The sequence below is a fragment of the Erpetoichthys calabaricus genome, chromosome 16, assembly GCF_900747795.2.
Source record: "Erpetoichthys calabaricus chromosome 16, fErpCal1.3, whole genome shotgun sequence".
NCBI lineage: Eukaryota > Metazoa > Chordata > Cladistia > Polypteriformes > Polypteridae > Erpetoichthys > Erpetoichthys calabaricus.
Genome location: NC_041409.2, coordinates 90,980,580 through 90,997,476, shown reverse-complemented (window position 1 = coordinate 90,997,476; position 16,897 = coordinate 90,980,580). Strand labels below are relative to the sequence as shown.

The following is a 16,897-nucleotide window of genomic DNA, read 5'->3' as shown; positions in this document are numbered from 1 at the left end:
GCCCATATGGAAGTACCCCAAACACAGCTGTTAGTGGATTAGGAGGGACTGTGACACCAAGGCTGTCTGAAAGGCATTTAAAGATTTTGGTCCAGAATGATGTTAATTTGGTGCACACCCAAAACATGTGACCCAATGAGGCTGGAGCTTGATTGCAACATTTGCAGGTTGGATCTTGCCCTGGAAACATTTTGGACAATTTTAAATAGGACAGATGTGCTCAATAGATGACTTTAGGTTGAATGATTGTATGCTTTGCACATATGGAGCTCGAGTATTGTTCTCACACTAAACACAAGTCACCATGTGACCAAGCAATAAGTAATGCAGCTCCCAGGGTATGGGTCTTCTTACATCTTTATATGTACCAGTCACCTTTTCAAACTAACATAAAGACTTAAACATGCTTGTATGTGTGGATTGTATTTTATTGTACCTTTGATCTTTTAATTTTATTTAACCATTTTGTTTTTTACCTTTGCTTTAAACTTATTTATGTACAACAGGGGTGTCAATCTTATTTCATTTCGAAGTCACTTCTTGCTGTTAATTAAAGGTGTTATTTAATACTATGTGTTCTTAGTGCTCTTTTTCTCTCACACCAGACATTTCCAAAACTTGTGATTTTCTTTTTTCTAAGAGTATTATCAAAGAAGACCAGAATGATACTTTCTCAGACCTTAATTTTTTTTTTTAAACTTTTATTGAAACATACTGTGTGATGGCTGCCTTTACATCTCATTACTGTTTGGCTGATGGTTAAGAAAAAAAATTAAGGGTTATTACATCTTAAGAACAAAATCAAGACAACAAAAATTGTTCCATTAGTAGGATTTAACTGGTTGTTAAAGAAGAAAGTGACTGGAAGAAAAACCTGCATCCTTAGCAGCCCTCCAGGATCCAAGTTTGACACCCCGATGTACAGTGTCTTGGAGCATCATGAAAACTGTATACAAGTAAAATGCACTTCTGTTATTATAACATATCTAGCAGCCTGCTACACACATTAATAGGCTGGTGGTATTTCAGAAAAGAAAAGCCTGCTCGGAACATTTTTGTGTATCATGTGTGTATTATCCATTTAATTTAGTGTACTTTTCAGAAAGACCCACAAATATTTTTACGTTTGCAGCTCATCCACCTCATTCATTATGGTGATTTACTACGGGGGGTACCCTGGTATGGCAGAACAACATCAAAACCCAATTTTCTTTGTAATGCTCAACTTTACGCAGTTAATCCTGATTTACTATAAGGGCACTGTCCCTCTAGCATGTTGCTTAGTGTGTGCTGTATATAAGGAGCTCGTAAATCCACACTTGAAGAGACAAGCTACCTGTGTAACTCTTCCATAAACAACTCCATGATATCTTGTTAGAATTTCCCACTTGAAACAACTTTAACAGCAAACATGCTGGTATGACTTTGCAAATCATTTCTCATTCAAAATCTAATTTTTTTTTCTAATTATTGTGACAACAGAATAAACAGTACTGGATTTTTTCATAGCTTTATGGCTATCTGCACCATCTGAACAGGAGAATTAGGAGCCTGAGACGAAAATAAGAAATTGATGTAGTCTGAAGGCATGCTGAATGTCAGAATGTTTTGAAGATCCCAGGAAATGCAAAGTATCTGACTTATGAACAGTGTTGTGTGTCAATATAGACATGGAAAGTATATCACCTGATCCCACATAGGAGACATGCACATTTATTAGAAAGCTGTTTTCACAGTGTATTTGTGAACATTATAGTCACAACTATTTGAAAAGCTCTGCTGTTAATGTCATCTTTCATTATAATAAAGTTTGTTGGACACTGTTTTATGAGAGGGCGGCATGGTGGCACAGTGGTAGCGCAGCTGCCTTGCAGTAAGGAGACCCGGGTTCGCTTCCTGGGTCCTCCCTGCATGGAGTTTGCATGTTCTCCCCGTGTCTGCGTGGGTTTCCTCCTGGTGCTCTGGTTTCCTCCCACAGTCCAAAGACATGCAGGTTAGGTGGATTGGCGATTCTAAATTGTCCCTAGTGTGTGCTTGTGTGTCCTGCGGTGGGTTGGCACCCTGCCTGGGATTGGTTCCTGCCTTGTGCCCTGTGTTGGCTGGGATTGGCTCCAGAAGACCCCCGAGACCCTGTACTTAAGATTCAGCAGGTTGGAAAATGGATTAATGGATGTTTTATGAGAATATTTATGTTGCTGTTTTTATATGTATTGTGTAAGTCTGTAGATAATATTCTACTTTAATGTTTTGTATATATTTCCAGAACTTTAATGCATTTTATTTATTTTTGCACTAGGGGCTTTGCTCGCCGTGCCGTGTGATCTGTATTTTGTACGCTGCTTCGAATGTTTAAAAGCCTGTACAGCACCTGAATATTCAATCTCTTTTCGCTGTTCCGTTATTTCACAGAGGAATATTTTCAGTTTGCTTGCGCTAATGCGATCTTTACTCTCATGTTTTGAGACTTTCGAATTGTCCTACTTCCATTATCTTTAACCTGCTTTGCATGTGTATCACGGGACTTGCTTCCAAAGGTTGTAAGTATGACGTGACTTGTCCATCTTGCGGGAAGTGAAACTGTCATGCTGTCTCTCTTCAAAAGATCACATCTCGTCACAAGATTTTTTTTATAATAGAGAGATAAACTATGATTCACTGATTGTGCTATTTGTGAGGGTCTTGGGAGTATGGGGAATGATTTAATGTTAGTCATTTTGGTAACCATAGCAATAAATACATGTAAACTTATGCAAATTGTCATGAGCCAGAGAAATCATATGTTCTAGGGATTGCTAAAAACTAAATTCCAAATGGTCCTTTATCAGTTCAGCTATCATCTGATACATAGTATCTGTCCAAAATGCCATACATATCTCACTGTTAGTCATTCATCATTCCCTTTCCATAAACTACCTGAATATGCAAGTGCTTATCAAAATTAGTTATACACCATATTCTCTGTCATATCAAGCAATAATATTAGTCATAAGCTAATATTAGCAGTGCACCTGACCTATAATGTCACCCATTAATGTTATAAAGTCTCACAGTTAATACTCCATTGTCCCCATCATAACAGTACCAATGTTAGTATACTGAAAAGCAATCTTAAGTCAGCAACTTTTTGTCAAAGAGCCATGTCAATGAGGACCAAATGTCAGTCAAAGATCCCTACCCATATCAATTCTCCCCAATAACATGCCCCCAACCCAACACCCCCAACTGTATTAACTGCATCACAGCTAGAGCTACCTGACACAAGAGTAATCGTTGATGTGGTGATTTCACTGACACACGCTCCGGTGGATTCCTGCTGGACAGAAGTCTTCTGAATCAGAGGCTGTTAAAAAGAAGTAGACACAGTAATGTAAGTAATGCTTACTTGCTCATGTATTATGGTCTTATTTCCGTTTCTTTCTGATGTACTGTATAGATTTCTCTCATATTTCCTAATAGCAAGCATTAGTATCAAACCAAATGCTATCCCCAATAAAGCAAGTTTTGTTTTGTACTTTTTTAGTATTATTTGTAGAGATCTGTTCAATTACATTATTGTATTTTCATCTATTGTATTTATATTTACTGGAATGCAGGTGGAATATATGAAACTTTTTCTATGAGTAGAGAACCTTACAGGAGAGCTCTGTACATACTGCACAGCTTTACTGGCTCTGTAGCTGCTGTTACAGTAAAAACATGAAAAATAATCATTAACAGTGATGAGCAAGTGATTACTGATTGTGATGTTTGGTTCATGTTAAAACTCTCTGGTAACTTATTTCATAAAAAGCGATGGGAAAGGTTGCTCATGGGATTATATCTATGAAGTGATATGGGAGAAAGGGAGGCATCATTAGTAGGAAATGATTAACAATAAAATTAAATGTAGCATAAAAAAGGCAAATGTAATCTACTTAACATGGACATATTCTCTCTCTCTCTCTCACACACACACACACACACTATACATACAGTATGTTTATTGTATGTATGTGAATATATATTTATTAAACCAAGTACTAAAGGAAGGGATAAATACAAAGAGTAAGGAAACAGAACAAAACAAAACAAAAAAAGCGCTGTCTCTCTGAGCCTAACTAAAGAAGGGTTTTACCCTTTCTAACCTGTGGGCTCATTCATCCATTTAGCCACCAGAATGCCAGATTCAAAACTCTCTTCACCTTACAGGGCTCCCTATGGATATTGAGCTCTGTCCCTCACATTGGTCAAATGTTTGCCACACTTTTCTCCTACCTCTGCATTTAATGACTCCCTGGCTGTGATGTGGACATAAACCTTGTCTTAGGGTTGCTCAAGGCATTAACATTAGGCTAGAACCTCCTCTAACAATAACTGCCCCTGCTCATACTTTCACACAGCCAATCTTTCTCCCACACCTGCGCTAATATCCCTACCTATTGCCCTCCTGGGAACAGAGCACATATATAACATTAAAGACCTTAGGATGACTCCCTAGTGTGCTCCTTCTTAAGTAAGAGTTGGCCCTGTTTTATCTCCTGCAGCCTCTAGTGATCCTGCCCTTTAAGCTTTCAGTAGCTCCTAAAGGCCCTAGTCTCCATCCACAGGTTCTTATCTTCCCGTTCCCTTGAAAGATTAACATGATCCCATTCTTTCATGCCAAGGTGTATAAGCAACCTCCTAGTAGATGTGCAGGACAATACCAGCTTCTTGAAATCCTTCTCTGTAAGTTACCTTATATACAAGTAGATAACGTGGTCCCAGAATCCCCAGCTAGGGACACTATGATTACAATAGCCATAACATAATAAGACATTACATTTTATGGCATGCTATTATCCAACCTACCTAATCTAATTTAGGGTTATGTTGGGATTGGAGATTATCCTGGCAACCTTAAAACAGAGGGGAGAAACCATCCTTGGATGGGGTACCAGTGATATATTTACAAAAGATCACATAGTAGCCAGTGCCACATATTATCAAACAGTCCCCTCTCCACCAGATATTTCCTATCAAAACTGATGTGTCTTTCATAGCACTTCCTGACAAACACACCCCAGTCAGTGAGGACTGGCAGACATAATTCCTCCAAGCTGTTCCTCAACATTGGTGTTCTACAAGGATGCTGCCTCAGCCCACTGTTATACAGTCTATTCATCTATGGCCAATGCAGCTAAGCATCAGGGCAACAGCATCATCAGGTTCACAAACGACACCACTGACCATGACAATGATGAAGCTGCCAACAAGAGGAAGGTTAAAAGACCTGATTGCATGGTGCCATAACAACAACCTCTCCCCACATGTAGATAAAAGAGGTCATTGTTGACTTCAGAAAGAACAAAGGCAGTCAAACTCTGCTCCACTCCACTCAACATCTACAGCTCCCCTTTTCAGACAGTTAACAGCTTCAGGTTCCATGGGTGTTCATATCAGCAACTGTCATTCGTGGTCAGTCAACTACACCTACATACTCAAAAAGGCCTAGCAAAGGCCTTCTTTCTTGAGGCGCCTAAGGAGGCTTAGGGTGGGAACCAAAATACTAGTGACCTTTTACTGCTGCACTATTGAAAGTATCTTCTAAAATCATTGGGGCCAACCTACCACAGCTTCATACCATCTACTCAAAAAGATATCTGATGGGAGCTGAATCCATCATCACTAATAGCAGTTCATCCCCTGTTTTCACTTCTACCTTCTGGGAAGCACTACTGGGGCCTCATCACTTACTCCATCCACTTCAGGAACAGCTTCTTCCCCCAGGCCATACCCGAACTGAACTCTCAGTTATTTATTCATTTATTTCAGGTACTCCAATTTATTTACTGTATTTATTTATACATCACAACAACTGTAGCCCATGAATTTCACTATGGTCTTGCAATGTATGTGATGGTCCTCTTCTTCTTATTCTTCTTCCTGCTGCTTCCATTAAAGATTGCCACAATGGATCATCTTTTTCTATAGATATCTAATCTTTTCTAATCCCCAAAATGGTTCTGTCCTTCTTGCAGAGGTTCTTGAAGTGAGTTATATATGGGTTTTTAAAGAACCGCTTTTTTCAGTAGTTTATTTTTTTGTACATCCTTAAACTTAGAACCCACTTATTGCAATCACTGGGGTACAGGAGGTCTGGAATCTTTCATTTCAAGGTCAGGCACAAGAAAGGATCCAAACCGAGATGGAGAAACATCTGCCGTATATACTCACATATAAATCGGGTCTTGAAACCCAAAAAATCAATCATAAAATCAGACCCCGACATATATGCCTGTTTAAAAATGAGACACTTAAATTTTCTTCTTGCCTCCTCCAATCTCGCATCAGTTTCTCAGACACATCGAATTTTGTTGCAGCAGCGTAGTTACCAATTTCTTTCGCCGCTTCAACAATGTTTAATTTAAAACAAGCTTCATATTTTCTTCTGATTGAATGTGCCATCGTAGATAAGGGATGCTCTTACGATAAAGGTGCATGAGGGTGTGAGATACAAAAAACAAAAATCAGTTCAAACGTCGCTTCAGAATCGTTTGGGTATTACCGTGTGGTCACGTAGGCACAATACATAGAAAAAAAGGCTGTGTGCTCCGTGGTTGCTCTCTCAGGTGGGTGTTAGCGTATAATCTTTTGGAACAATAGCATGAGTTTTCCACATTTGACTTATACGACCGACATTATGAAATACCAGAAATTATACAGTAAAATCAAGGCTCGACTTATCCGTAGGAGAACTTATCCGCGAGTGTATACAGTATATAGCAATCTTTACATAGTCCAACTGCTGGAAACATAACAGACCAATTTGGAATAACCAATAAGGCTAACCTACAAGATGTTTGGAATGTTGTAGAAAAAACAAAGTCCTATTAAAATATTAACAAAGACAGTGACAGTATTGGGATTCAACCTAAGTCTTTAGCACATGGATGAAGAGGTTGACATTCTCTCCCAAATTCATCAAAAACTGGCAAGATTAATGATTCCTTCAATGATGGCAAATGCTTTTAAGTTTTCATTGAGCAAAACAGTCTAAGCTGTGACACAACCATCACTATACTGGGATATTAATGTTATTGCAGAAGGAAGTGGTAGCCTTTTTTTACAGCATCCCTGGATTCCATGTTTACTGTGTCTAATGACACTAACCTTAGCCAAGGATGGTGAAGCCTGCAGATCCCTAGCTATAAATCCTTTGTGACTTCAATGAATATTATACACCTTCCTCTCTGAGAGCTTTTGGTTGAGTATAAATTCCTCAGAAAATCAGTGTAAATAAGATATTTGTGTTCTATGAGATTAAATTGATGTAAACTTTGCTGTGCCCCTTCTCATTCTGAAGTACCTTCTTCTTAAATGTTGCTGTGTTATTATGCTTTTTGAATTTTATATTCTTTTTTTCCATCGGTTTTATGGTGTCCAGTATAATGAATATTTTATGATTTTGATGCAACATTTCTTTACAGGAATGAAATGACCACAGTTATGAAGAGGCGAGGTACTGTATATATTTTCATTATGCAGTACCTCTATACTTGTAAAATGCCTTGGGAGACTCTTCACCATAGAAAGGTACTATAAAAAAGTAAAAACCTCTTGTTTTAGTTTGCATTCCTGACTCACTATGTGACACTGAGTGAGCTACTTTAATTTTCATGTTCTTTAGTTATAAAAATGCGGGTTTACTGTTATGTGTACAGAGGTATAAAGAGATTCAAGTTTTCAAGTCTGCCATTCACTAGTGGCAGTAGTATGATAAATTAGAGAGATAGGTTGGGAGCACCAGCTGATAGCACATTGCTGCACCCACCACGCGACATACCACCTGGATTGGGACCCGAGTGCAGCAGGTGACACCTCAGCACCACACTGGAACAATGTGAGTTTTTTTTTTTTTTTTTTTTTTTTACGGTGGCTGGAGTGCCAATCCCACCACCAACCCACAAGTTTTCCCTGTAAATTAGAGGACCTGCTTGCAGGGCTGAATGCAGATTATCATCATACCCAGGAGAAAGCAATTTGCAGGTTAAGGGCTTTGCTCAAGGGCCCAACAGAGTAGAGTCACTTCTGGCATTTATGGGATTCAAACCAGCAACCTTCCGATTGCAAGTGCAGATCCCTAGCCTCAGAACCAACACTATGCCTTAGACAATATATAAATCTAACATGATTAACTAAACATTAATTACAAAATAGGATGATAAATATGTATAAGCACAACAATTGTGCACTCATGCAGTTGTGAGTATGTTTAAGATGTTAGTGGATGGCTCTTGACATAAGGGAAAAAATTGTCTCTAGATTTTGCCTGTTAAGTTGTTAAGTGAATTTGTGAATTTCCCCTTGGGATTAATAAAGTATCTATCTATCTATCTATCTATCTATCTATCTATCTATCTATCTATCTATCTATCTATCTATCTATCTATCTATCTATCTGTCTGTCTGTCTGTCTGTCTGTCTGTCTGTCTGTCTGTCTGTCTGTCTGTCTGTCTGTCTGTCTGTCTGTAAGACCATACTACAGTACTACGCTAGTAAATTACTTTGAGATGTTGTACACTGTAAAGCTTGTTGGTCCAAAGATGTCATTGCCATTGCTAGAAAAGTTACGTAATAAATAGCAGTTCAAATAAAATTTCAGACTGACAGTTATTTTTTCAGTCCTACGATGGAGCCATGGTTGAAATGTGACCCTTACCTCCTCTGCTTTCTTTTTAACAGATGACTTCTCCTCTGATCCTGAAAATTTTAGAGGATTCGACAAAACATCAGAAAGTTCTGGGGAGAAAAAAAAAATCACACCTGTTTACCATTGCAAAATATTGACTTATTTGATGGGATGAATAAATAGAAAATAACTGGGAGATCACAGACTGTAATCTAGTTGTCAAATGAAATCTCTTTGGAGGTGTTAGCTAGAGAAAGAGCGTTTGCTACCTTTGGTTTTGTCTCCTAACTTGCTTATCCATAGCTACACACAATTGACTTGACAAAACTGCCCCCATCAACATACAGTTACTGGTCTGTTTGTCAAACATCTTAGTTTTTCAGCCAGTTCATCCATATAGTATAGAGCTCTCTTTACAGAATACTTTAGAAAGCAATGAGAACAGAATACAGCAAACAAGAGTGCCATTGGAGCAGCATATATGTTGGCATGGCAACCAGTTCTGCTTCATGTGGTGCGCCATTTTTCAAAACTAAGTCCAAACACCTGCTTGCTACACACTTGGGTACTTGACCAGTGTGAAGTGAACTGGTAATACTCGATTAGGTTTGCCCTGTGTTCCTATATTCTCATTAACTCTGAAGTCACCATCAATTTTCCTAAACTCTACTTACTAGAGAAATTTAAATGAGGCATTCATGGAAAACACCCCAGTCATTTTGACTGCCTTATTAGTGTGGGCATAGATGCTGTAGGGATACTGCTGCTGGTGCCGATATGGTTGTCATGACTACAAAATAACAAACTTGCACTTATGACGCAAGTGACTATTTACAAAAGCTTGACTTGAAAATTACAGCTTCAGTTTGTCTTGTGAACACAGACCAGGTCATACAGTATTTCCAGTGGTAGGAAAATAAAAATGAACAATCATTAGAAAATTTTCCTTGTCTAAAGTAACATGACTCTCTAAGTCAGGGGTCCTCAATCATAGTCCTGGAGGGCCGCAGTGGCTGCAGGTTTTTGTTCTAACCCAGTTGCTTAATTAGAAAGCAATTCTTGCCAATAGTTTAATCCCATGAGATTAGTAGTGCTTTAACTCTTCTATGTCAAGTAATTCTCATATACTAGATTTTCTTCCCCTTTCTAAGGATATTATCCAAATGATTTAAAGGCTAAAATGGATGTGTAATTTTCAGTCCTTTACTTTTTTCTCTTCACTTTCCTTCCAAGTATTTAATTAAACCCAATAGTGCATGATAAATACCCACAGGTGTAAATGGTAACAAACTAAATGGAAAAATGCTGGTCTCTTTTGTCATTTGCATGTTATTGCTAATTAGGAGAAAATAAAAACCAAGTATACAACTGTTTAAGACTAAAATAAGCAATAAAGGTTCAAAATCTTAACGAGTGAGACAACTAAAATGAAGCAGAAGTGTTAACTTGAGCAATGAGTGCTTCTTATTAAGCAATTGGGTTGGAGCAAAAACCTGCAGCCACTGTGGCCCTCCAGGACCGTGATTGAGGACCCCTGCTCTAAGTGACCCAACTTTCCAATCCGTGGCATCTGTTACCTGCAAAGGATTCTGGGATATAGTCCTTCACTTCAATGTACACGAACAAGGATGGCAATGTCAAAGGCATATTGCTCTCACTTCGTAGGCAAACATGATGAAAACCTGAAACATACATTTTCACTTTTAGTCGCTTTTCATTTTAAGAAAGAATGAGAGAAAGAAAGAGAAAGAGAAACAGAGAGAGAGAGAAAAACACATGTATACACAAAACAACAGGTGAACTCTGAAATTAGGACACAAATCTAGAAAAGAAGAAGGTGAAACAAGAACCAGTGACACATTTAATGTCTAAACTGTGACAGAATGAATTTAGCAAATGCTCATTAACATGCTTGCTACCCCTTTGGTCTGATTTCTCATGGCTACACTAGGAGAAGAGTTATATTAGTTTTCTATCTCTTGTGAGACACATCATAAAATATGAAAAGAACATAATAACATATGGGGTCACAAAAGTCAGATCTGAAGAGTGTGCATTTTATTGTATATTCAGGAATGACTGGATTTTTTTTTTCTCTATCTCTAACTGGCCATATCTCAAGTGTAATGTTTAATAGACTGTATATTGTTGCATATGTTTATGTTATATAGTGACATTACTTATTTTCTGCTGTGTCTTTAGCATAATGTGTGTATATATTTCATTATTTCATAATTCACACTTAGTATATACAGTAGTTTAAAATGACTGCAAACACTTGTACTAAGTGAAGACTGATATACAAAAATAAATTGAATTATTAACAAAATAGCTGGACAGTTATAACTTGGAATAAAGAAAACTGACACTTAAGAGAGCAAATGCAGAGCAAGCCACATTTCTGCAACTGTGTTGTGAAGATGCATATTGTAAGATTATGAAAAAGACTGGATAGAAATAAATGTATACCGGCATGGTTAGTTAGTTTTATTTACCGGCAACTAAGCAGAAATCACTAAGTAACTGTATGGGAAAATGTGTTTGAATCTGCAAGCCTGCTTAACTACGGCATCCTGACATCATTTTACCCCGCAGTCAAATAGTATAGAAACCATTTGACAAAAATGCTCGAAATGGTTGTGCCAACATAGAAAACAAAAAAGAAGGCACCTCAGGACAGCTATTAATAGTTTTCAACATTGTGAAAAACAGACACAAAAACAAATATTGCCATAGGGTTCCTTGGCTTTCAAAATCCCTAAAAAAGAGGTCTTGATGATTTTTAAAGGCTAAGGAAGAAAAGAGAGACACAATGCTTGTCATGCCAGGCAGAGGCTGTGATCCTAAAACTGGATTTTATGCAATGTGAATAGTGAAAGGTGATTGGAATTATTGCACATTACCTGATCTCAACACATGGACTGGTATGATTCTGTGTCCAATAAGCTTCCCCCCTTCTTCATAAACTGCAATTCTCAAGGAAGCCATTTCTGGCATTAGAATCTGAAACAAAAAAGCAAGTTTGTTTTTCTGAAGGAACTATGCATCTATGTATTTATATTAAATATACTCTGTTTCAAGGTATGAAAAGTTTTTATAATATATTCAATAAAATGTGCAAAATTCTGGAGTTTTATTAGGTTGATCTATGTTTTTCAATTACATAAACATATTTCTTAACTCTTTGAGGGCTAAATATTTTCTCCAAAAAACAGTTTCTAAAAAGCAATGGTTTTACACAGAAATCAACATAAAACGTCTGTTGCTGCATGCTGTGGCCGCCAGTTTGCCAAGAATATGCATCAGGCTTGCTGCCAGGCTGTCTTTGCGTGGCTGAGTCAAAGTCACAGTGCATTGCGATCTTGTTTCTACCTGTTATCATTGTTAAGTGGCACTCCTCCCTGGCGAACATTGTCAGTACAACGATTAGCTGGGGACCAATCAGCTGAAACTGGAACCTCACATTCGTTTTCAATCACTTGTATCAAAATCTGAGTCCGACAAGTCCAGTTCAGAGATAACAGGCAAAATGTCTTCCACGGAGTGTTTTGCTTTACGCATTCACTTTGATCTCTCGCCAAATGTAGTAATAATAATAATAATAATAATAATAAATTTTATTTATATTGCACTTTATATTTTAGCAATCCCAAAGTGCTACAGAGTAAAAATAGAATAATAAAATAAAAAAAAAAAAAAAAGAACAGAAGAGTCTATAAAATACTTTAACAAAATGACTTTCTAAAAAGATGAGTTTTTAGGTTTCGCTTAAAGGCCTCAGTCGACTGTGGGGCTCTCAGGTAATCAGGGAGGGCATTCCACAGCCTCGGTGCCACCGATGAAAACGCCCTGTCACCCATGCTGCTGAGCTTAGTTCTGGGGACTTGAAGAGTGTTAGTGAGTACAGAGCGGAGGGAACGTAAGGAGTTATGGGGGGTAAGGAGTTCCTGTAGATAAAGAGGGGCATGTCCATAAATGCACTGATGGGTAAGAAGGGAGACCTTGTACTCTATTCTGAATGAAACAGGGAGCCAGTGAAGGGTTTTCAGGATTGGGGTGATGTGATCATACTTTCGCACCCTCATCAGGATCCTGGCAGCGCTGTTCTGAATATACTGGAGTCTCTGGATGCTCTTGCCAGGAATCCCAATGAGGAGTGCATTACAGTAATCCAGCCTGGAAGAGACAAAGGCATGGACGAGCTTCTCTGCATCTGCCAGGGTGAGTAATGGGCGGAGTTTGGCGATGTTCTTGAGATGGTAAAAAGATGACTTACAGAGATATTTGATGTGGGTGTCAAAAGTAAGTTGGGAGTCCATTCTAACAATTAGTAACAGATGTGGAAAGAGGAATGTTTTGGCCAGAGAAAGTAATACTGGTGATGGTAGAAGAGCGAAGATGATGTGATGTACCAACTAAGATGGCTTCTGTTTTGGATCTGTTCAACTGAAGAAAATTGAGCCTCATCCAAGCCTCTATCTCCTCCAGGCAGGTAGACAAGGTAGATGTTGGCAGAGGAGCAGTAGAGGAGGTGGGAGTAGTCCTGAGGTAAAGCTGAGTGTCATCGGCATAGCAATGGAACGATAAACCATGTCTGCCAATGACAGTTCCAAGGGGGAGCATGTAGATAGTAAAAAGGATAGGGCCCAGCACAGAGCCCTGTGGAACACCACAGGCGACGTTGTGGGTGTGGGACTTTGCGCTGCCAAGGGCGACATGCTCAGTTCTGCCAGTCAGGTATGATGTAAACCAATTTAGAACAATTCCTGAGAGTCCAATAGTGTATTGCAGGCGGTGAAGAAGGATGTTATGGTCTATTGTGTCAAAAGCAGCTGTCAGGTCAAGGAGGATAAGTAGTGAAGGTGAACCAGTATCTGCCGTCATCAGAAGATCATTGGTGACCCTGACCAGGGCTGTTTCAGTGCTATGGCCAGGGCGAAAACCAGACTGAAACTTTTCAAACAGATTGTTCAGTTTGAGATGATCGTGAAGTTGTGCTGCAACTATTTTTTCCAGGACTTTGGAGAGAAATGGAAGATTGGAGATGGGCCTATAATTGGAGAGAACTTCAGGATCCAAGGTGGATTTTTTCAGTAGAGGTCTGATGACAGCAGTTTTTAGTGCAGAAGGAATATGGCCAGCCAGGAGGGACTGATTTATTTATTAGTGCCATTTTTGCCGTTGTTTGCGCCTTGCTACTCACACGAGTGCAGGAAATCTCGGTTGAACCAATGAATGTAACTTTCCTTATAGCAACGAGCGTCCAACTAAAACAGAGCGGTTGGTTTTATCAAAGCTTACAGCTGATTACCATTTTCAACTCCTCCTTTTGACAAAAGTCAACATCAGCCCTGAAAGAGTTAATAGCACTTAAATATACTCAAAAACACTAATCGTTCAAAATTGGCCTAGTATGAACACATATGATTGTGAACATACGTGTCTCAGGATGATGGGCTGGTGTTCCCTTCCTTATGTTTAATACTTTGGCTCCCCCTTACCATACGTTACAGGGTTTAAAAAAAAAATAATGAATAAATGTAAAACAGACAATAAGTTAAATATGAAAATCAGTCTTGAGACTGATAAGAGTGTGCATGCAGGAACAAGAGAATAAGCTCCTGCTTCATACAACTCATGACTGATAATCTTGTTTGGAGTCTGCTAGGATGGCACATGGCTAACACTTGAAAACCATTTAAATAAATGATTCTGTGCATGAAGTTCACTTTGAATGGACCAACACACCAGAATTAAAGGAAGGAAAAAAAAACATGAAGACAAAAAAATCACAGCATGGCTTATAGTGAGAATGCAGTGTTTCTAAATAATTACTACACGTTCATATGTTTCTAATTTTTTTATGGCAAATTTAAGAAATACAAAAGTAAAAAAGCTGAACCATTCACACCTTGTCAAACACAAAAGGTTCTTCCTTCCAAACTGGATTTATTGAGTTTGGCGTTGATGTCCACTTGGTCCTGTACTTACGCTTTGGGTCACCTGGTAGCCCAATCACCTCCACTTCAACTGCAGTTTTAACATTTTTATCGGACAGAAATTGTCCAGAGTAGATCTGTCATGGAGATGTGAAGAAAAAGCAGGGATTAAACTAAGGCAATCCTCCAATAAATATATTAAATGTATAACAATGGGCAAATAGAATGAGACAATTAACTGACCTGAGGTCAATTTAATGGGCAAATGTAAATTGGTTTGAAGTAACTGCACAGTAACAGAGTGATTAGTTCTGTTTTCTCATAGCTTTTGTGTATTCTGAAGGTTCTCTTGGTGCTCATGTGTTAAAGGCACTTTGATTTCATGTGAATGTTAAGTAGTGACTCTAAACTGGCATTAAGTCAATGATGGACTGGTATCACATTCTGAGCTTGTTTCTGCTTTATGCCTCATGCTGCTTGGAGCTGAATAGGCACATACTGTATATAAAATGTATGTTTTTGAGGATGAATAAATTAGTAAGTGACAAAGAAATGTATCAATTAAAAATAATACAATATATTACAGGACAGTAAAATCATTAATCCATCCAATGAACCACCTGTAATGATTACAGTGGAACAATAGGATACCATACACAGACAGGTCCTTGGACTTGTGAAACAATACCTTTAACCTCTGTGCCACCATGCAACCCCAATATAATAATGTGATGAAAGAAATAGTAAATTAAAACAGAACATGATAAGAAAAGGTTAAATGAATTTTTTAAATAACTAAAAGAAGAGATCAGTAGCCAAAATAATGAAAACTAAAACTGCTTTTTTGCCTCATTACTACATTTTCAATGACTGAGTAGTTTATTAGCTGCCGCCATTAGCCTTCTAAGGCACAATCTAACAGTAAACACAAGTGGGCAGACATATATTGCAGCATATAAGTCCTACAGGATGGGAAGAGCACAGGCATTTCAGGAAAGCTTGCCTTAATTGATAGTGTATTTGACACAATAACATCAATCCGATCCATAGCATAAGGGTCAAATCTCTTCTCAGTTCGTCGCATGAAATCATGCTTGAGCAGGTAGCCAGTCCTGCTGTTAAACTCAAACATGGCCATGTTCAGCTGCATTGGAAAATCTGGAAGAAGAAAAATGAGATGGGGCTTTGCCAGATTCAAGGCAGGTACTGCAAAAACACTCAAAAAAGATGTGCTTAAACTTTTCACTCGGGCTTAGTGGAGCAAACACTCTGAGAAATTGGTAGAAAGTTCCACATATAAAAAAAATATTTTATAAGGTGTGATATTTCATTCATTTAATGAACCAGTCTTTATATAGCACCGTGTATAGTCAATACCCTCAGAAACTTTCTTTACGGAACAAGGTGATGTGTACATTAAATAAATATTAATTAGCAGCAGATGGCCTAACAACAAAGCGTAAAATACTTTGCTAAACTGTGTGCCTGGCATTTTCCAAGTCTCTCTGTGGTGTTCAATCAGTCAAGTACACCTTAAAGTACACCTTGGTCTCCCATGATAAGTTTAATGAGGCAAACAATTATACCGAAAGACTGGTATTTTATTTGTCTGAACAAATCCGAATCCTGTTATATCATCTGCTGTTGAATTCTGCTCTGTACTTGTAATATTTCTATTGCACTATTTTATTGTATTGAGGATTACTTGTGTTCTGTTCTGGGGGTCTCTCTTTGAACTGCCTTTCCCAAGGTTTTTTTCAATTTTGTTTCCCTACAAGGGTTTTTTTTTTTTAATTTTTCCTTGTCTGCTTACAGAGTCAAGGCTGGGGGGCTGTCAAAAGGTAGGGCCAGTTAAAGCCCATTGCGGCACTCCTTCTGTGATTTTGAGCTATACAAAAATAAATTGTATTATATTGTATTTAGGTGTCACTTTGTGCATGAATGAACAGTAAGGTATTGCATTCAGACAATCAAGAATTGGCATAAGCATAGTGGTTGACATCCTGCTTTTCTTTGATTAATTGACAGATATTCATCTATAACTAGGGGTGTGCAATATGACTGTATCTTATTCTGACAGGCTGAAATTTAATTATAATGCAAATTTCCAGATGTATCATAGAAATTGTCATTCCGTTTAAGCCAGGCTGTATGGCCACTGATGCATTTTGATTATTACTTTCATCTAATACCTGCGAAGACTTTTTCCACAGATGTTTTTTCTTTTTCTTTTCATCTGCAAGCTATTTTTTTAAAAGCAAAACTGATGACACCAAGACATGTATAGTGTTAATACAAAACTTAAAAAATA

The 16,897-nt window shown here is 38.1% G+C and overlaps 1 protein-coding gene across 1 annotated transcript in view; it reads right to left on the bottom strand.

The window, feature by feature from the left end:
- Nucleotides 1-16,897, bottom strand: part of plcb2 (phospholipase C, beta 2) — an 84,836-nt gene that overhangs the window by 18,330 nt on the left and 49,609 nt on the right. The window contains exons 19-24 of the mRNA XM_028821947.2: nucleotides 15,590-15,744; nucleotides 14,559-14,723; nucleotides 11,551-11,650; nucleotides 10,225-10,329; nucleotides 8,678-8,757; nucleotides 3,253-3,340 (exon numbers count right to left, since the gene is read on the bottom strand). Of these exons, the coding sequence (XP_028677780.2) occupies nucleotides 3,253-3,340; nucleotides 8,678-8,757; nucleotides 10,225-10,329; nucleotides 11,551-11,650; nucleotides 14,559-14,723; nucleotides 15,590-15,744 (693 nt within the window). The remainder of the gene's footprint in view (nucleotides 1-3,252; nucleotides 3,341-8,677; nucleotides 8,758-10,224; nucleotides 10,330-11,550; nucleotides 11,651-14,558; nucleotides 14,724-15,589; nucleotides 15,745-16,897) is intronic.